This window comes from Schistocerca nitens, chromosome 1, assembly GCF_023898315.1.
Source record: "Schistocerca nitens isolate TAMUIC-IGC-003100 chromosome 1, iqSchNite1.1, whole genome shotgun sequence".
Classification (NCBI taxonomy): domain Eukaryota; kingdom Metazoa; phylum Arthropoda; class Insecta; order Orthoptera; family Acrididae; genus Schistocerca; species Schistocerca nitens.
Window position 1 is genome coordinate 532,125,412 of NC_064614.1, and position 20,961 is coordinate 532,146,372.

At 43.8% G+C, this 20,961-nt stretch overlaps 1 protein-coding gene and 1 long non-coding RNA gene across 2 annotated transcripts in view; both read left to right on the top strand.

Annotated features, from left to right (window-relative positions):
• The window catches only part of LOC126259537 (homeobox protein araucan-like), a 320,746-nt gene extending 319,234 nt beyond the window's left edge, over nucleotides 1–1,512 (top strand). The window contains exons 6-7 of the mRNA XM_049956455.1: nucleotides 888–1,242; nucleotides 1,464–1,512. Coding sequence (XP_049812412.1) covers nucleotides 888–1,242; nucleotides 1,464–1,512 — 404 coding nt within the window. The remainder of the gene's footprint in view (nucleotides 1–887; nucleotides 1,243–1,463) is intronic.
• Nucleotides 1,237–20,687, top strand: LOC126253569 (uncharacterized). The gene is made up of 2 exons (XR_007545998.1): nucleotides 1,237–1,320; nucleotides 18,747–20,687. It is a non-coding gene; the product is annotated as an uncharacterized LOC126253569 (long non-coding RNA).
• The last annotated feature ends 274 nt before the right edge of the window (nucleotides 20,688–20,961 follow it).

Consider the following 20,961-nt stretch of genomic DNA (forward strand, 5'->3'; position numbering starts at 1 on the left):
CATATGACGGCCGGTTCTCAAGGAACTCGCCAAACTCAAACCCTTCCATCGAATTGCCACAAGATGTAGCGTGATTCATCACTCTACGTCAGAAGTTTCCAGTTATCCACTGTCCTGTGGAACCGTTCTTTACACCACCTCAAGTGCTGCTTAGCACTGACTACAAAAACGTGTGCCTTATGAAGAGTTGTTCCACCGTTGTACTCCATTTTGTTGCTGCCCACGCACAGTAACGGTGGCAGCTGAACTGCTAGGACCACCTTTGAACTAAAAAAAGATTCTTTTCGCCGATGTTCCATGCCCGTCGGTGCACGAGGCTTGTCTGGTCTCGCCTGAGCTGTGTTTGTCCCTTGGTGTTTCCACTTCATAGTCACATCACCAACAGTGAACTTGGGCATCTCTGAAAGGGTTGAAATGTAGCAGATGGATTTGTTGGTCAGGTTAAATCCACATTAGCAGTCCCCGAGCGCCGGCCGCGGTGGCCCAGCGGTTCTAGGCGCTTCAGTCCGGAACCGTGCGACTGCTACGGTCGCAGGTTCGAATCCTGCCTGGGGCATGGAGGTGCGTGTTGTCCTTAGGTTAGTTAGGTTTAAGTAGTTCTGAGTTCTAGGGGACTCATGACCTCAGATGTTAAGTCCCATATTGCTCAGAGCCATTTTTGAATTCCCCGAGCTCTCCTAAGTGACCCATTCCGCTGTTCCTCCTCCTCTACTGACAACACAACACTTCCTGCCTCCTTTTATGCTGACGGGTCCGCCTCTCGTGACATCTAGTGGTCAGTTTCCATTACATAGGGGTGCAGAGCTACTACTGATAAGGCAGTGTATCTTCTTAAGATGTGGTGCATTTGACGGTAAAGAACAGCAACACGCATTGTCCACCCACAGTGACGGGCAACCTGCTGGCGCCTTCGTCGGGCTCGTCGTGCTTCGGCGGAGGTGGGGGCGGCGGTGGCGTGGGCGGCATGGGACTGGGCGGCGTGGGCGGCATGGGCGCGTCGTCGAGCGGCTACGGCAGCCACCACGGGAACGCCGCCTTCCTGGGCGGCTTCTCGCGGCTGCAGCAGAGCCAGGCGCAGCAGCAGCCGCAGTCGCAGTCCCCGCACAAGGAGCAGCGCGGCCTGGCCGCCATGGCCGGCGTCAAGGAGCCGGCCTACCCCCAGCAGCAGCCGCCGCCGCAGCAGCACCCGCAGCACCACCCGGCCATGATGGCCGCCGGCGTCGGCGTCGGCGTGGGCGTCAGCGTCAGCGTGGGCGGCGGGCAGGCGGCCGCGGGGCCCGCGCCCGCCGAGGGCACCGCCTTCAAGCCCTTCTACAAGGGGTACGCACACGCTCTCTAATCTCGCCTCTACCACGCAGTGTGTGTAGCGCCAATACCTGGTGCGGCGTAAGAACAGCCCCGACAGTCACCTGTGCTATCGCCAGCTCTTAGATGATAATCGCAGAATGCTGTTGGCGATGCAGATGCTGTGTGATTGTAAAAAGTAACCTGTGGGTCTGTGGGAAGACTTAAGGTGTTTCCAGAACGAGGTTTTCACTCTGCAGCGGAGTGTGCAAGCACTTGCCCGCGAAAGGCAAAGGTCCCGAGTTCGAGTCTCGGCCCGGCACACAGTTTTAATCTGCCAGGAAGTTTCATACTTAAAGTGTTTCCATAGAGGCGTATACAAAACCGCTACGTGATTAGTTGTTCTAGAGGCGCGAAGCAGCTTCGCCGAGTTCACTTTGTCAGTGCTCTTCTTTCGCCGTATGGACTAAGTAACTGTTGTCAAGGTCTGAGGCTGGGAGGAATCTCGTGTCTACCACGGCTCATCGTATTCGGAAAGACTGAAACCGTCAGCACAGCTTATGATAAGGGCGTCAGAGGAGAACGTTCGACTTAGCAACAGTCTTCAGTATTCATGTGCCAGTTTCCCTATCTTTCAAACCAGAAGTTTATGAAAAATTTCGAACTTTCATGTATGATCTGTTATCTATAAACGTTATTATGCTACCAATATAATCACTAATTTGTAGTAGCCATTGGTGTTTTCGCCTAATTTTTCCCTTCTGCTGTCCATGGGTATCAAACTAACGATTCCTGGTTCGGTGATAAACACATACTGTGCCATATTGTTTCAACAGAAGGCTACCTAATGTGTTCCAAAACGCCGCACCTAAAAACAGGATTTTTCCTGGCTACAATATAGGGTAAACGTATGAATATTACACATTTCCTCCTGATTAGACAAATCTAGAAAATCTGTCCATTCTTTTTACATTTGGTGTGGTCTACGGTGGGCGTTAAGATGCTTGTGGGGGCACAATTAGTTCATGGGGTGGTTCCTTAGAAAACCCTCAAACAAGGATTTTTTTCTCCTTATTTGCTACGAATGTCGAGCAAGAGATTCCAAGACGACTGTGCACAGCAAATGGCTGAAATTTTTACAATAAGATTCCGATCTCGCCACCCTCAAAAATTTCCTTGTTATCTTTATCCGTTTCCGAGATACAGAGGTTCAAAGTTAACTGGACACACAAAAGCGATTGTGGGGCGAAAACGTAGTTTATAAAGTCACATAGCACGGATGAATATGCTATAAATTGTTTCCGTTCTCATCACAAGGGTTATGAGAACCCCATGTTGTAGTACTGAAGGACATACGAAATTTTTGTGCACGTGAAATCCTATCTGAGATGTCAAATTATTTTTGCGTTACTTCAGTTTTCAGTTTCACATAAGTAAACAATAAAAATTGTATTGACCCATAAAGATCTTTCGTATAAGTAACATGCCCTTGTGTCAGGGAAAAGAAGGGAATCAACTGGAAAATGCTCCTACCGAGTACAAAACAGGATAATATGCTCCTGTTTGAAAGACTAGCTTTCAGTGGCGTACCAGTTAGCTCATTCTGCGTTCCACAGCACCTTTAAAAATTTTTCAAAAATTTTGATAAGCGAACGTATTCCCGCTCTTTTATGCTGAGAGAGAAGACTGGTAGTGGGAAAGGAACGGAAAAGAAGTAAATACTGGAACACAGTAGACAGTGGTTGTTGTGTAGAAAGGGGGAAGGAGACAATGGCAGTGAGAGAGAAACAGAGGGATAAAGTGTCAGTGGAATATAGTTGATAGTAGCAGAACAGTGCCAGGAAAAGTTAAGGAGGCAATGGCAGTTGGAGAGAAATAAAGAAAAGGTGGCAGCGGGTGAGAACCCGTGATGATGTGAAACAAGGGTCTGTGATAATGACAACGAGGAAGAGCTAGCTAGTGACCGTGAGAAGAGACAGCAGCAGTGGGAAGAAATGAAAGAGACAGTAGTAGATGTAAGAGATAGCAAAAGGGAGACAGTGACAATGAAAGGAGTTAGTATTAGTACAGAACGGAGGAGACTGTGGCTGTGAGACAGTAGATAGTCACACGCACAAAACTATAACGACAATGAGTTCGGCTGAGCGAGAATGGGAAAGTGGGAATGGACGGGTACGAGCTACTTACAGTGATGGACTACTGGGTGTGAGTGAGTTACATTTAGGAGAGCTTATGCGAGTGAGAAGTGAGTTGCATATTTAAAAGAGCGGGAATATATTCGCATGCAATTTTTTGTGAAAAACCGAGGCACCCAGAAGACGTAGTCGGATTCCCATGTAATTTCGCATATGTACACACTGTCGTTAAAATTATTGGAATTACGCTTCTCTTTGACGGGTAGAACGGTATACAGACTGTTTCGTGATCTTCTTGTTTGGTGCTGTTACCAGGTCTGGTAAGGTATATAAGGGACGTGACCACCTCAGATGTCGGTTGATCAGTGTGAAGGAAACGAAGATTCCAAGCAGACGTGTGAGACAGCATTAACAGCACCTCACAGAGCTTTAAAGGCGTGTCATTGTGGGTCTCCGTTTGGCAAGCTGGTCCAATCGTGCTTTAACCAGATTTTTGGGACATTCTGATGTCACAGGGGCCCTTTCTGGACTGCATGGGGACGTGAAAGCAGGCTTACTCGTCGTTACAGTGTTCCGGTCGACCACGTCTGACAACACATCTATGTCTGCCATCTAAGAACAAGTAATGGAACCTCGTATTATGTATCATCCTGCACTGTTGATCGGAGGCTGCTATTAACAAAGCCACGCAAATGGCTGCGTTTGGAACGGTGCCGGGACCGGGAATCATGACCTGCTGACGAATGGCGTCGCATTATGTTTAGCAATCAAGGGAGCGTCACAGGGAACAGGCTCCATTCTTCCTGGCGTCATCACATGGCTTCAGGTCACGTCAGGTAATGATTGAGGGAATTCTGACAGCGCAGCGGTACGTTACGGACGTCCTAATTCGTGAGGTGGTACCTCCCGTGCGATAGAATCGCGGTGATGTATTCTAACAGAACAGTGCTCGACCACACGTGTGGGAAATCTCTCTGAGATGTCTGCACTATGCTCAATAATATTCCCACTTCTGTCCTCGACTGAACAGCTGAAGGACAAGTTCGGACGTCAATTCCGTGCCAGGATATAAAGGACTGTAGGACCAATTCCAACAGCTGTGGCCTAACTTGCCTCAGGAGAGGAGTGAACGGCTTTCTGATGTCATTTCGAACCGAATCAATGCATCAATGCATGCATCGAGACCAGAGGTGGTGAAACACCATATTGATAAATGGCCTCAAACTGCCAATTTATTTCTCAAGGTGCCAAAATTTTGTAAACACTGAAATAACGTACCGTTCCGTCACAAACCCTGAACTTTCAGTTTGTGTCTTTTTGTTCTTGTGCTTCATACTTCGTCAGGCAGTGTATTTTGCGCAGGCGTCGCACCACCGTTCCTTACGTATCACCATCAGATGTTCATAAAATACACCTATAATTGTTACCAGTTTCGATGAAAACTGTTACCATTACAGGAAATAAAAGCACAACAGGAACCTGTATGATATCATTTTGTTGCGCGAGTAAAAATGCACCTTAAAAGAAAAACCATACAGCACAGCGTAATTATAAACGCGTTTTACCCTTTACGACAGTCATGCTGGATGGACTTTTACTGGTTTATTTTGATAGATGCCTCAGTAACAGTGGTGCCGTATAAGTTATTGCAATAATTTTATATTGTGTGATGGTCTGGTAACGAAGAGAGGCTGACATTATCAGCATTTATTGGCGGTATTTAGTATAACTTTCTGTTCATCAAATAGGTAACTAACTGCAGCGTCCTGTGTTCGACTGGTTTATTAGCGTTTCATTTCATTTTTCGTGTCGACATAGTTCATAAAAGATTTGCGAGAACAATGATAACTTGGAACCAGAAAGTGCAGTAATACAATTACTATGTCAAGGAACTGGGGGTAGGTAGTTCTGCCGTTGATAGGGAACATACAGAGTGGAGCAGACACAACAGTTTTCCGAGGACGTCGGTCGCTTGCGAGTTTGCTCCTCACTTCTCCTTCCGTTAGCTCTTTGTGCTACGAATATGTAAACACGTTACTGCGGCAGCAGTTGAGGTGTTAAGCGAGGGGCGGTTGCAGTGCCAACGCCCGAAAATGTCAAAAGCTGGACTGTCAGACACAACAAAGGACCTCTAAATGGAAGGGGAAGTTATTTGTATTCTTCCGATTATGCATAGAGCTGGTAGGACGACCCGTACTTCTGTGCACCGGTCCTGATGAGAACAGTAACGTACAAGACTCTTTGAAATGATAATATTTGGCGAGTAGTCGCCGTGAACAATTGCGCAGTCAGATCGGAATTTTATTTGGATTGTATGACGCAGTGTTTTCGTCGAAATACTGAAATTCATATGCGGAGCGCTGTCGGAAATTTTCGTAATGTATGGGGGGAAAATAAGAGAGCTATTCTTACAAATCATGATGATGATGATGATCATTGTCAGTAATGCTTACATTATATACAAGAATTAAGTAGTACATAATACAGCAAGTGTGTCCTTTGAAGCATTCCATAGTAGCTACTGTTCGTCAGCGAAGAACTAAAGAAGTAGTAGTGGTCACGCGGGGTCAGGGCACCTTGCCACGCTTCGCGCGGCTTCCCCCCCCCCCCCCCCCACCCCATCGGAGGTTCGAGTCCTCCCTCCCTCGGGCATGGGTGGGTGGGTGTTGTCTGTAGCGTAAGGTAGTTAAGTTAGTTTAAGTAGTGTGTAAGCCTAGGGACCGACGACCTCAGCAGTTCGGTCCCATAGGAGCTTAACAAAAATTAAAATAATAATAATAATGGAGTTTTGTGTGATCTGAAGTTTGTTAATAAACGTTTTGTCCTTCGGTGATGTACTCACTTTGTTGCAGTTCGTTGAAATGTTTTGTCTTTTCATTTAATTTGCCTTGATACTCTTTGGCGCACATAGTAATCTTTGGGAATGTTTTCGTCTTTCGCAGTTAAATCATCTATATTTGCAGGTAACCGTGTTAGTAAAGGGTTGAGATGTTTATGGTGCTCCAAGGCGTATGTACTTCGAAAAGTGTAATGAAATTCTCGCTGAAAGAGCAGAATTTGCAATGTGAAACATTATCTCAGTCCATTGCAAAATCACATGAATTTCCACGGGAACACAACGCCACAAAACATTAGCTGCGTCAGTACACAGGTACCAATACTGTGAACGAATCGCTAATAAAAAAGGCATGAAAAATACATAATTTGTACATTCGTCTACAAATTAAACTTTAATGCCCAAAACCCGTGAATGGATCCTTAAGTAAATTATACAGGCTGGTTGTTGTCTCAGTACCATTAAGGAAATCCCTTCATTTTCACGCGGCTGAAATCTCATAATATCAGCTTCCCACGAGATAGCAAAAAGACCAAGTGACGTGGGGCTTAATTCTTCCTCTTAATGTAGATTGCAAATGACGCAATATGCTTTCTGCTCGGACGAATGCATTTCACTCGCAAATGGGCCTACGGGTCGCCGCTAGTCTGTAACGTCAATAGCCGTTTAAAGAGATCGCCGATAGTTAGTGAGGTACAGCACAATTCGTATACCGATCTTCCATGTTACTCGAGCCGGTATCTCGTGAAAGCATCGTAACTTGTCGGTAATGGAGCAAGACTGCTGTAAAATGCTGCGGAAATGTTGTGGCTTTTTATTTGAGCGTAATGGCGTTTATTTATCGTCATTCGGCAGACCTGGTAATAGCGGCTATAACGAACGAAATTAAGTTGCTAAAGGCGTCGTTGGGCGTTATTTCTTATACGGCGGCCGGCAGCTTTACGCGCATAATAAGCGAGGCCGTGGCGGGAGACAGGGCACGCCACGCAGAACCACACCACACCACACCACGCACGGCTGCGCTGGCCTGACCCAAATACTCGCGTTTGTCTCTTTAACGCGCCCAGAACCGGCTCCACGCTGCCCGCTGCGATCGCAAATACGGAAGGCGCTTTCCCATCTGCCTCTGCAGCTCGCTGGCCGCTACATCAACTTCGGAGGTAATGTGCGTACTCAGCTGAGAAGAATCTTCGCGTCTCATAGATTTTGGTTGAGGTTTCGTATAGTTTTTACATGCCAGAGCCCTTTCCAAATTTTGTGGTGCCACCTGATGGGCAAATCTTTCTAGTTTTTGGCTATGGGCGCCAGTTTCACGTATCACCTGCAAGTTCACTGAGAAGTGGCTCTTTTGCAACGGCCTGTCAAAGATGTAGACAGGTGGGCGAGGGTGGTACAGGAGGAGGTAATGCTTTTAAAAGGATTCTAATTTTCGTCTCAACATTGCTATAGTGAAGCACTGACTTTATATACTGGGTGATCAAAAAGTCAGTATAAATTTGCAAACTGAATAAATCACGGAATAATGTAGATACAGAGGTACAAACTGACACACATGCTTGGAATGACATGGGGTTTTATTAGGAAAAAAATACAAACGTTCAAAAAATGTCCGACACATGGCGCTTCATCTGATGAGAATAGCAATAATTAACATAACAAAGTAAGACAAAGCAAAGATGATGTACTTTACAGGTAATGCTCAATATGTCCACCATCATTCCTCAACAATAGCTGTAGTCGAGGAATAATGTGAACAGCACTGTAAAGCATGTCCAGAGCTGTGGTGAGGCATTGGCGTCGTATGTTGTCTTTCAGCATCCGTAGAGATGTCGGTCGATCACGATACACTTGCGACTTCAGGTAACCCCAAAGCCAATAATCGCACGGCTTGAGGTCTGGGGACCTGCGAGACCAAGCATGCTTCTAGCAATATGGGGTGTTTTATTTTTGTTTTAATAACACCCCATGTCATTCCAAGCACGTGTGTCAATTTTTACCTCACTATCTACATTATTCCGTGGTTTATTAAGTTTTCAAATTTATACCGACTTTTTGATCACCCGGTATAAAGTAAATGTTGCGAGTGAGTGACTCACTTACGGGCTAATTATCGCCCAGCCCAAACCATTAAGGATAGAAACTTGAAATTTGCATAGGGTGTTGCTCGTATACTGTAGGTGTCGTTTAAAAACCTATTTTCTTATTTCCGCCGCTAAGGGGATGAAATAGGGGATGGAAAGTTAAAAAAATGTCGCTATTAAGGCACTTTTGAAGCTAGACCTGCGAAAATTGCTATTTGATAGCTCGGTCAGAAATGAAGAAACACATGCTTCAGCATTTTTTGAAATTTAACTCCTGTGGGAGTGAAATAATGAATGAAATTTTTTTTAAAAGTAAATCATTATTAAAGACTTGCTGAAGTATTTTTAAAACTACATCTGTGAAAATTTGTATTTAACTTAAGGTTACAAGGGAAAAAATTGTTTTCAGTTTGGAAGTACGACCCGTAACGGGGTGAAATAGGAGATGAAATTTATTGCGAAAAATTTCATTATGAAAGAATTTTAAAGCTAGATCTACGAAAATTGGTATTTGGCTTCCCTGTTAGAAATAAAAGCTAAGTGTTTCACTGTGTTTTGCAATTCAGCCCCTAAGGGGATGAAATAGCGGACGCAATTTTTCAATTAAATAATTTTTGAATTAAATAATTTTTAATGATAAATCTTTGAAGACTGATATTTCACTTCTTGTTACATATACAGATATATGCGCTAGGGGTGAAGATTTCTATGGAAATATCACCACAAGAACGCAAAAGGCGTGACTAACAAACACCTTGGACTCCAGCTACCAGGATCGCATTTTGGTCAATAGTACATTCGGAAGAGACCATACTTTTATAGCCTCAGTTAGCGTGAAAAGTTTAGAAGGGGTTGCAATTTCTGAACAACATAATTGTATTGAAGAAAAAAGAAATCTGTGCCGATCATAGGTCTACGCGAGCGAAGTGTCTGGTACTAAGCTAGTGGATAGATAAAGAAACAGGCCACAGTCTCACTGAAGGAAACAAGTCGCGTATTGCACCTGCACTGGTTTAGGAATACTTCAGTCACGTTCGTTTGACGAGCATTTACATCCGAGCCGCCCCAATAATGGACAATTCTCGTAAGCATTTTGCTCCATATCGCTCGGTCACTTCTTGTTCACGATTTTTTCTGAGGTTTTTCCTGGGGTGCCCCTGGCTAGCTCACGTAGAAGTAAATCATGAGTCCTGGCTCGATGCTAATCTACCAGACAGCTGTTATTTGCAACAATGGTGGTTCAAATGGTTCTGAGCACTATGCGACTTAACTTCTGAGGTCATCAGTCGCCTAGAACTTAGAACTAATTAAACCTAACTAACCTAAGGACATCACACACATCCATGCCCGAGGCAGGATTCGAACCTGCGACCGTAGCGGTCACGCGGTTCCAGACTGAAGCGCCTTTAACCGCACGGCCACACCGGCCGGCTATTTGCAACAAATGCTTTGTTTTATGACAAGTTTGGTAAGTTTTTTATCACGAAAGACGGTTACTTGGTTTTGGTTTATCTATAAAAGTTTCATCACTTTGGCACTGTTAAGTGTTTTTTCTTCATTACTGCGTGAAAAATCGTCAAAGGATAAAATTTATTCCCAGAACTGTGTAATGTTTGTGGTTACTGTAATATATTGTGTCTATTCGCCCCAGAAACTTATTTTGCTAAAGAGATGTTCAGTAGCGACATGTTTTTAATATATACGAATAATAATAGTAAAAAGAATGATTTTTAATAATTTTACAATTGGCGTTATCCCAAGTAAAGTAGAAACAAATAACTATGTCTTTCCAAACTAATTGCATTGAAAATACGGGGACAGAAAGAGCCACTTACTGGAAATGAAATTATTCAAAGAAAGCAAGGTGTGATAAAATTAAGAAACGGGGCCCGTGTACGCATTAGTGGAACCTAGTCATCGAAGGCAGCTCAAGTCTTGCTAGTCAAAAAGAGTCATGCAGCCGTATTTACACATCAAACATCGATAACAAGTTGTTTACTTTCAAATGTACAATGCCACGTATTCCATGAACAATAAAGTACTGAAGAGAGATTTTTTTATGGATTTCACTACAAGCACTGCTACAGCACGGACGAGTTTTGTTTCGATGGATTTGTGCTCCCTGACAAACATAAATCTCAAATACTTTCACTGTTACGCCTTGCAAAAAATTAAATGTTTGTAGCTCTAAATGCATAACCATAGGAGCACTTTTTAAATGGTAATCGACAAATTCGTGTAGGTGTACCAGAACGAATAGTCTATAGACAAATTTATGAGACGTAATGGAGAGGTAAGTTGGAGCAAAAAATCCTGCATTGGCAAAACCCGTGACTCCTTCATTCAATTTTTGGAAGATTCGTCATCAGTAACGTGCCTCGGGACTTTTTCTTTCCCGATGCAGTGGTATATAAACGTGCAGTTTGGTTCTCAACAACATTCCGAAAATATCTGTATGATAAGAAAAGCACAGGATGAAAAAAAAAAGCGTGAGAAACTGATGTTAGATGAAAGAAATGTGTTCAAATGTGTGTGAAATCCTATGGGACTTAACTGCTAAGGTCATCAGTCCCTAAGCTTACACACTACTTAACCTAAATTATCCTAAGGACAAACACACACACCCATGCCCGAGGGAGGACTCGAACCTCCGCCGGGACCAGCCGCACAGTCCATGACTGCAGCGCCTGAGACCGCTCGGCTAATCCCGAGCGGATGAAAGAAATGTTACCGATGTTTGTTAAATGTAGTTAAGAATGAGTTAAAGCGGGCAACAGTTGACATAGCATCTTCCCGATGAATACCTTGCATCAAAAAAGTTACAGGAGTTTGCGTGGTGTGTATCCTAATTACATTTTTGAAGTCTAATTGTCAGACAATACTTTTCTTCCTGCTCACAATAGTTACTCTCTGATTCTGCAAAAGCCAAAGCTAATTGAGTGACAGTTAAAGTTCTTAGTCTGCTCCCTTGTGAAAAGTGAGGTTTTTGGAGGTCTGCGACAGTTACGAAAATTTAAGATAAGGTGGTCATTCCATTTGAATCACTGTTTGCTAGTTAAATTGGTACGACGCTTTACTGTAGAAAGAGCTGCTCTTGCCTCAGAACTGTGTCTCATAATTTTGTAAAATTCCAGCCTCCAGCCGAACAGAACAATTAACGTAACAAAAATGACGAAGGTGAGATTACCCGCTGTTAGGGTATTGTGAAACTTTAATATAAGGCAACATGATCTAGGCAATGATCCTCCGACAGGCCTCGGGCTAAATTAATTAGCAAGCAGTTACGAAAGAGAAAACTCTGTGTAATTTATTGTAATTTAGTTGTAATTCTGTCTGTCTACTGCAGTCATAATGCTTTACTACTTTGGTGCCATTGCCAGTATTTTTATATAAAGTACTGAATTTTCTAAATGTATGGAACGAGCGGATGACAAAGAATTAGACAACGCGTCTCTGGTGATATATCCTTTGCATGAGATGTCGCATATAGTAGTAATTTATGAAAATTAATTTCAAAGTCTAGTCTGTGCAGTTCCTGTGTGTTCCACTTCGCTGGCCGAGGGGGAAAAAAAGCATCAACCCGCTGTGCAGGTATCTGCGTTTCATACGAATGTGGCAAGCCCGGTTTACTGCACGTGCTCCCAGTGCCGCTGCGCAGTGAATACCGAACAGAAAGAATGACGCAAGCTGCGCTAATGGGTGTCACATCTCATAGAATAATTTGTAGACAATGCTGTCGGCTGACATGAATGCAGTAGCCTGTTTGCAAATGGCGATCTGCTTGTTTGCACACATTAGTGCGGGCCCGTGTACCGGCGATTACGTCGCCTTGTTGACAGGACGCGCCGGCGATTAATAATTTATGCTGAATCGGCGCCAGGTCCCCGTGTCTCAGCAATTGGACACTAGGACTAGCTGCGCCGCGCTGCTGTGTGCACGCGTGTGGAGTGCCACACGTCGCCACGGGATGCACTGATGGATCGCAAATAAGGTGTGCAGGGCTGTGAATAGAAAAAGGCGGAACATTTAGTGGTTAATTGCCAAAGTTTGAGCACTCACTGCCGCTAGACTGGTGGTGGGCGGTGTGCGGATCGTATCAAAGTAATTCCCAGAAGATTTGGTAGGAACCAGCTCTCGTTACGAAAGTAAAGTGCTGACAGTTTTCAGAATGATTATTTTCTTTCGTTAATTTTGAATACCTCTCAATGACTGTACGATACTTTCTTCGTTAACGTGCACTATTTACAGATCAGATATTGAGTGTTTGATAACTCCGCGGACGCCTTGCAGTTTTAGGAGATAATTACTGTGCTGTTGTGATGTCGAGGCAAGAAATGCGGCAGATAACGCCCTTAATTTGCACCCACAGAGTTGTTTCTTGTAGGTGCGTGCTGTCACTTCTACCTTCCCATTTTCTTAACGAACGACCCGTTTGTGGCTTCCACATTATCGCCAGTCCCCTATATCTTAACGTTCAAATATTTTACTTGTAAATTAGCCAGCGTTTCTCTCTCTCTCTCTCTCTCTCTCTCTCTCTCTCCCTCTCCCACCCCCCTCTCTCCACGCGCGCGGATATGTGTGTGTGTGTGTGTGTGTGTGTGTGTGTGTGTGTGTGTGTGTCTGTTTTATACATTACTAGCACTGTTGCAAAGACTCTTATCTCCCTATCCGCTTTCTGTTGCTTGATCAGCGCAACATATAAGAAAAAAACCGATCTCCTCTAAAAGGCAGCGGCAGCACTCGCTAGAGACCGGCTTTTATCGCCAAGTCCCCTTCGAATAAATAGGGGACGTAATGCAACTACGTTTCCTTACTGACTCGTACAACTGGCTGCGATCTGTGATTGTTCTCAGACCCACTGACCGCAAATATAGAGTTATTAGTATTCTTGTTGATGGAAAGAGAACAGCTTGGATTTTTAAGATTGTACATAACTTCTTTCTTTGTTCTTTGTTTTTCAAGCTTTCCGAGTAATTAGGTAATGCAAAAATAAATAAAAATTGCCTGTCGTAGCTACTCTTTTTATGTAACTCCACTTCCCGTTTCTATGGTCACAGCATTGTTATGATGAGTATTTTGTTGTATTTCACATCTGAAATTGCGTGCGCTTTAGAAGTGTTTCACTTCTATTATACATGTGAGACTGATCAAACCTTTGTTCGTACACGCCGCAAGCCCAGTTTCAGACTTAACACAAAAGTATACAAAATTTACTTATGATATGATAATCTAAATTCGTAATGGACGCAAACTGAAAGTAATGAATTCGCAAAATTGAAGTTATCTGCAAAGTGTAAAGTCAGTCAGTCACTGCAGCTACGCCAGCCGGTTTGGTCGAGCGGTTCTAGGCGCTTCAGTCTGGAACCGCGCGACCGCTACGGTCCCATGTTCGAATCCTGCCTCGGGCATGGACGTGTGTGATGTCCTTAGGTTAGTTACGTTTAAGTAGTTCTAAGTTCTAGGGGACTGATGACCTCCGATGTCAAGTCCCATAGTGCTCAGAGCCATTTGAACCACTGCAGCTACAATATTAGTAGAACACCTTGACGCTAATGTACTAATAGTTCATGAGGTTTGTGTTGATATCTTATCAGGTAGGAAACTTCGGTGAGTGATACATGTCTTACAGCCAATCGAAGAAAGTCACAAAATATGTCTGTGAAAGAGGGCTTGATTGCAACAATTGGAGGTTAAATCCCAAGCAACCAGGGCACTTTAAACTGTAAGAAGCTGTCGTGGCAACCATGATAGCCAATATAAAGGCATTTGTCACATAATTACGGCTTCCAAGTCACGAAATCACCAGTGCTACTCCACAACAAATTGTATAGTGTGGCTCTTGCTCCTCATTAAGTTTCCTCGTGGTCTTCGAAGTATCCAGTGATGAGAAAAATCAGAAATACTTTCTTATTGTACACACTCAATTCAGTGTTCTTACAAAACGTTTCCTTGTGTGAGGGATGCTTCGGCGATCATCCATATGCTGGAAGACAGAGTGAAGCAACGTAGTGGTTAAGACATTGGTCTCATATTCGGGATAACGGGGTTTGATCTCCCATTGTGCAGTTATTTTGTCTGTGCTTTTTGTTTCGTGCGAACTGTGTTACCAAAAATTTGGTACCTCCTTATTCTCGTGTTTCTAACAAACCAAGTTAGTGCTAAGTCTGAAATGACTCAGATTAATTGCTATTCCCCATAGGAAGGTTCTTGTATGTCATTTGTTGTCTTCTATCAAAATGGTGAGTATCTTATTTCAGTCAGTTCCTTCCCCGTCTGCCTTCGTGAAACTACGGACATGTTAAAATAAGAAGCAGATTTCATCCGCCTTTTGTTGCTTTCAAATAACTTGAGATGAAAAATATCATTTACACTAGGCAATCAAGCTTGCGGTGCGAGATGGAGGGTACTTCAAGTACCACTGTCATTCCCCCATTCCCTGTTCGATGCGTGAATTGTGCGTGGGAGGGACGATAGTCGGCAAGCCTCCTTATGTGCTCTGATTTCTCAAATTTTCTTGTAGTGGGATGAACTTGTACGTTGCCAAATCTGTTCGGAGCATTGCCTCTCGTAATTTTAACAGTAAACCTCTCCGTGGTGCACAAAACCCCTCTTGTAGTGTCTGCCGGTGTAGTTGGTTGCATATTTCATAATGGTTTGGCGTCGACTAAGTGATCCCATGACGACACGCACCATTCTTCGTTGGATTTTCTGTATTTTTATCGCACATTTCTTCGTAATGGTTCCACGCTGAATCGGTCGAACAATAGATTAGCAAGTCACTTAACTTGCGGATCACTTACATTTCCTTAAAATTTTCCTCATGGATTCTGTCTGATTTCACGTACTCGTTATGTTTCAGGTCCTCTAGAAGGCAAAGCCTAGGAATTTTACGGTATCTGCCGTTTGCACTTACTTGTAACTAACAGCGTAATCAGACAGTAGTATACCTCTTCGCTTATTTGCGTACAGTACGTTACACTTAGTTAAGTCTGGGAGCAACTGACTGTCTCTGCACCGATCTTACATCTTATGCCGGTGTTGCTGCATTCTGTAACTTTTCCAGCACTGCAACCGTCCTATAGACGACATCAGAGTCTAACAAAAGCCTCACAGTGCTTCCGACGTTATCCGTTACATCATTTATGAATATTGTAAGGACTAACACACCTGTAACACTCCATTGGAGTATTTAAAAAAATATCTTTACATTTGTCAGTTCGTTCCTCTATGAATGACGGGTTGAGGTCTCTCTGCAAGCAAGTTTGACTGAAATTACAAATCTGATCGGGCTCACGGTAAGCTCGTATTTTGTTCACTAAACGACAGTGGGGTAACTGTATCGAATGCCTTCTTTAATTCAAGGAACACGACATTAATCTGGAACTCATAGATGATCAGTGTGTACTGAGTTTCGTAAACGTGTTTAAGGTATCAATGTCGTGATTCATAGAAGACGTTTACGAGTCTCAATAAGTCACAAAACGTGAGAAATGTGTTTCATAATACTGTAACGACTGACGCCAGAGATATAGGCCTGGAACTATGTGCATCTGTCGAATGACCCTTTTCCCAATCGCTAGGTATCCTTTGGTGGTCAGAGGGCTACGATGAAACTGCTGCCTACAGAGGAATAAGCTATTTCGCTTGATCTCAGGAGAATCTCACAGGAACCTCATCCAGTCCAGATGGCTTTCCAGGGTTTACTCTACCTTGAAAGCAGCGTGGAAGTTCTTGAGGCTGTATGTTACTGCAGCGTAGCGTGCGCGAAGGCTGTTGCAGCTCGCGAGCCGCTCGGCCATCCACGGCGTGTTTCACAAGCGGCCGCGCTTTCTCGCAGATCGCCGGAGCCCCGGCCACCAGTTTCTCCCCGCGGCACGCCGCCCACCGCAGGCCGAGCTGACGAAAATATGGCCGCTATTATTTTAAACTGCGTTATTCGCAGAGCGGTTTAAACCGTTAATGCGGCGCTTTGTTTCTGCGCAGACAAACGACCGAGAGTCGCCGTACTCTTTACACAATGGGCATCATTGCGCATCTGACGGCCGCTTTGCACCTGGATCGCATGCTGCGACATTGCCGGAATGGACTAGCTTTGCAGCGAGGTGGGAATGGGGGCGCACTTTTTATACAGCCTGTAGATCAGCCTGCTGTTTAGTGATTCCGCCTACCCAGCAGCAGGATAGAAAAGCACACTAAAGTAGTACTTGCGTGTTACTATTTAGGCACCAAAATAATCGACGATGGCAGAAATGAAGGGGATGTAAAATGCAGACTGACAATAGCAAGAAAACAGTTACCTGAGATAGAGAAATGTTTAGTGTTATGAAATCCTTTTCTGAAGGTATCTGTCTGAACTGTTGCGTTGTACGGAAGTGAATTGTGAACGATAAACAGTACAAACAGAAGAACAGATGCTTTTTGAAGTGTGGTGTTACAGAAGAATGCTGAAGATTAGTTGGGTAGATCAAATAACTAATGACGAGGTAAAGAATCGAATTGGGGAGAAAAGAAATTTGAGGCATAACCTGACTAAATGAGGTTGGCATCATTTGATAAAATAGTTCGATAGTGGTGAAAAGCTGTGACGGGGAGAGGGGATTGGAGAGGGAGTTCGTCCGTTGGATGGAGCGATTACCTTCCCAAACCTTCAGTAGCATACCTGCCCTAAAAGGGCGGTGTCTTTCAAACAGGAACATTCATTCGACGTGTACTTTGTGATCCATAGACATGTTTTCATTTCAGTCTTCATAAAATAAAATAACAATTCCGAAAACTCTCTAGCTTCAGCTTTAATGTTTCACATATGCATCTGCGTTATGATCAGTGCGTCTGTGTTTCATATCTTAGTTACCATTTTGTGTGATCGTGCAACATTTCATTCCCTTTTGTTGGTTAGCCTGTTTGCTAGAGTTTTACGGTAAACAGTGTGGATTGTTTCTTTATCGATGGCACGCAAATCGATTGAAATCTGCAACGGTAATGCAAATGCAAATGCGAACGTTACATTTTATAAGCTGAGGTAATATGTATACATTTTGAATCATTCGAGAGTGTTCTCAATAAAAAGACATTAACGCTCTAGTTTCAGGTGTGGAGAGCGTGCTCACATGAAAAATATTGATTAATGTCGTGACTAGCTCTCAACCCAAAACGGATAAAATACTTTGCAGTCGAACAAAATAATAACAAAGATACAAAACGGAAAGCTGCTGCAGATACCACACATCCCCGAAACATATTTGGGTAAGCCTGTCAGGAGTAGCTTGTTTTTGCAAAAGTAGACTACTAACATTTTCGTAATTCTTTCTGCAAAAGTCTCTGAATGGCAAATAAAACCAGACCCCTATATTTTTTACTATCATATTGAATCCTTTGTGTAGGTATGCACTGGTTTTTTTTTTTTTTTTTTTTTTTTTTTTTTTTTTTTTTTGTAGCGATGTAACTTCACATGATAGATGAAGCCACAAAGCCAGCCGGGGCCGCCGAGCGGTTCTAGGCGCTACAGTCTGGAACCGCGCGACCACTACGGTCGTAGATTCGAATCCTGCCTTGAGCATGGATGTGTGTGATGTCCTTAGGTTAGTTAGGTTTAATTAGTTGTAAGTTCTAGGGGACTGATGACCTCAGAAGTTAAGTCCCATAGTGCTCAGAGCCATTTGAACCATTTATAGATCAGCTGAGACGAAAGACGTCATTAGTCTCGTATTCTAATGCTGCCTCCTCCCCCCCTCCCTCCCGCTCAACATTAATTTCAATTAATATATCAGGAGCTTCTTGACGCCATGTTGCTCCTCAAACCTGGATTTTTCAGGGATTTTTTTCCCAAGTTTTGAGTTGCCACATACAGCTTGTAGGTGTTTTCTACACGGAATATCTATTTTTTTTATAGAAAATATCGATGTTTTGTATAGAAGATACCGATGACATCTATACAACATATCGTTGTTTTGTGTACAACATGTCGATGTTTACGTTACGTATTTGATTATCCAAATTATAAACAAAAATGTTGATATTTAAACCACATGGTTTTGACACTATTTTTAGACAACTATGTTTTATATATACGTCAATATGTAGATATCGATACTGTTTTCACGAGCCGGCCGCGGTGGTCTAGCGGTTCTGGCGCTGCAGTCCGGAACCGCGGGACTGCTACGGTCGCAGGTTCGAATCCTGCCTCGGGCATGGGTGTGTGTGATGTCCGTAGGTTAGTTAGGTTTAAGTAGTTCTAAGTTCTAGGGGACTTATGACCTAAGATGTTGAGTCCCATAGTGCTCAGAGCCATTTGAACCATTTTTTGTTTTCACGATGCGCCGATATTTCCGGTACATCGATGTACGGGGTACCACCCCTAGGTAGTAGCTTCGCGACTGCAGCTGGTAACTCAGGTGATTTTCTGGTCCTTAGGTACGTACGCGGCGACGACGCAGCCGCAGACGCCCTGGAGCAGTGCGTCCGCGCCGGAGTGTGCGACGGAGCAGTGCGCGGCGGGGCGTCGCCAGACTGAAGGCGCGCCGCGGCGGCGCTGCGGGCGCACGACGGCGACCACGAGCGCGTGTGAACACTGTGTGCGGGTGTGCGACGCGGACCTTGTATAGTTATACATACATATATATATTTGTTGTTGTTCGTTAAACTTTACTGTGCTTTTGGAGACTACTACATCAAACGCCCAGTCGCTGGCGGCTTTCAGTCATTGTGCAGTGCGCCTCGGATGCGGCCTGTTGTGGACCACGAGCTTGAGAGACGTGGGTTCTATCCCGTAGTATTCAGTTTGGTTTCCTGCAAGTGCCAGATTGCCGCTGATACATTTCGACTTACAGACTCTGTCGGATAGAGCTGTGCAACTAAAAAAACTTTTGTTTTGTCATAAACGTGAAGAGGATATACCGCCAACTACATAGATGAAACTGATGCTTTTTAGCGGACAAGTGACAGCAGAAAATTGCAAGAAACATGGCGCTTTCCAAATTTTGTGTCAATTTTTTCCCCTCTCTTCCTGGGGTTTGATATACAGTCATCTAGAATTTTAAGGATGTGACTTGGTTGGAAAAGGCATTTTTTATATGGAAAAGGGAAAAATTGGTCGTAATCTTGTGGATGGAACCAACCCGGCATTCGCCTGAAGTGACTTAAGATAAATATGAACGGACGACACTGTTGTCCCCGCTTCTTGTTCATTGCGCCACCTCGCTCGGTGTCTACATTTTGTTGTTCTGTCGCCACGCGAAGCTGTAAAATTCCTCTTCGAGCTTCACTTCATCCAGCGGCTGGTATTTTACAGATATCTTCAGCTCCCAACGTGGTCGCCGTCATACAGGTGCGTTCCTCGAGACTTGCAATTCGTCCACGATAAGGCCCTGTTGACGTTACCATTAGGAAATAGTGTCACACCATTTGCAGGCACGAGGCGAAAGCCTTGTGTGAACGGAGATGACAGATCTGACACTCAAGTCGGCATCGGGCCTACTGCTGCTTTATGTGTGTGTGTGTTTGTTTTTGTTTGTGGTACCTGAAAGTAATTAGATCTATTGCGCTTGGCGCTTGTGCAATATTTGCCTTCTATAACACGAAGGTTGACAGGGATTGTGCTATGAGGTGGCTTCGCTCGGTGTGCACGGAACCCGGGTACATATTTATAGGTGTTAGCCCTGCTTGGTATACGAAAACAGTACCCCAGTGCGTGGGCACCGCAGGTGAACCTCCTCCGTCAACTTGCAGCGGTTTGTAAGCTGCGCTTGTACAGAAATGTGGTGACGAAGCTGAGAGACATTCTGCAGAATGCCCACATCAGAGAAACGACGGCTGTTTAGGTCCGATTTCGTAAGAGACGCTGTGTATCTGTCGCTATATCAGTTTCGTTGTCACTACCATTGTTTTGCTTCAGAGACTTTTTAAACAAAAGTAAAGAATGTGCACAGGTTGTATTTATTGTACTGACTTAAAACTTGGGACAATTATGACGTAAGTGGGCAATTGTATTGTGAAAGAACATTTATTTATCTGTGATAAACGACGGGAGATGACAGCAAACAAAGAAAAAAGTAGATGTATTTAGGGGGCTGTGGTGAAGAGATGGACTCGTATTTGGAAAAAATGTACCCACAGCTGTCTTTGGGCACCAATTCTTCGGTTGTCTTCACGTTTCATTCGAATACTGTTGTGTGAAAATCCATTGTAACCCCGTTGCAGAAACATGAACACGTAATTAACCTACAAAAATACCGTTTTATTATTTCTTGTAATGATAATATTATATTAACGATAATATTGAAATTTATTAATGATTCCATGTAAATTTTATTTGTAAATAGCCCTGTGTGAATAGATATATTATTGTCTATTTCATTAACTGATTAAACCGCGTCTCTCCAAGCGGTGTATCATGCACTGTGTTTCATCCACATCCCCACAGTCCCAAACATTTGCAGGTATGCAGAACTTGTGCAACAACGCTACTGCCTGTCGGACAACAGCAACACAAAAAAGATAGTACGCTAAATGGTTTGTGTGTATTTTATGGCATTCACGTCGAATATTGGGCATCTTTAACTTTTCAATAAAGAGATAAAAACATGCGACATTCTACATCATTAATTCGAATATCTAATTTCAAGGAGGC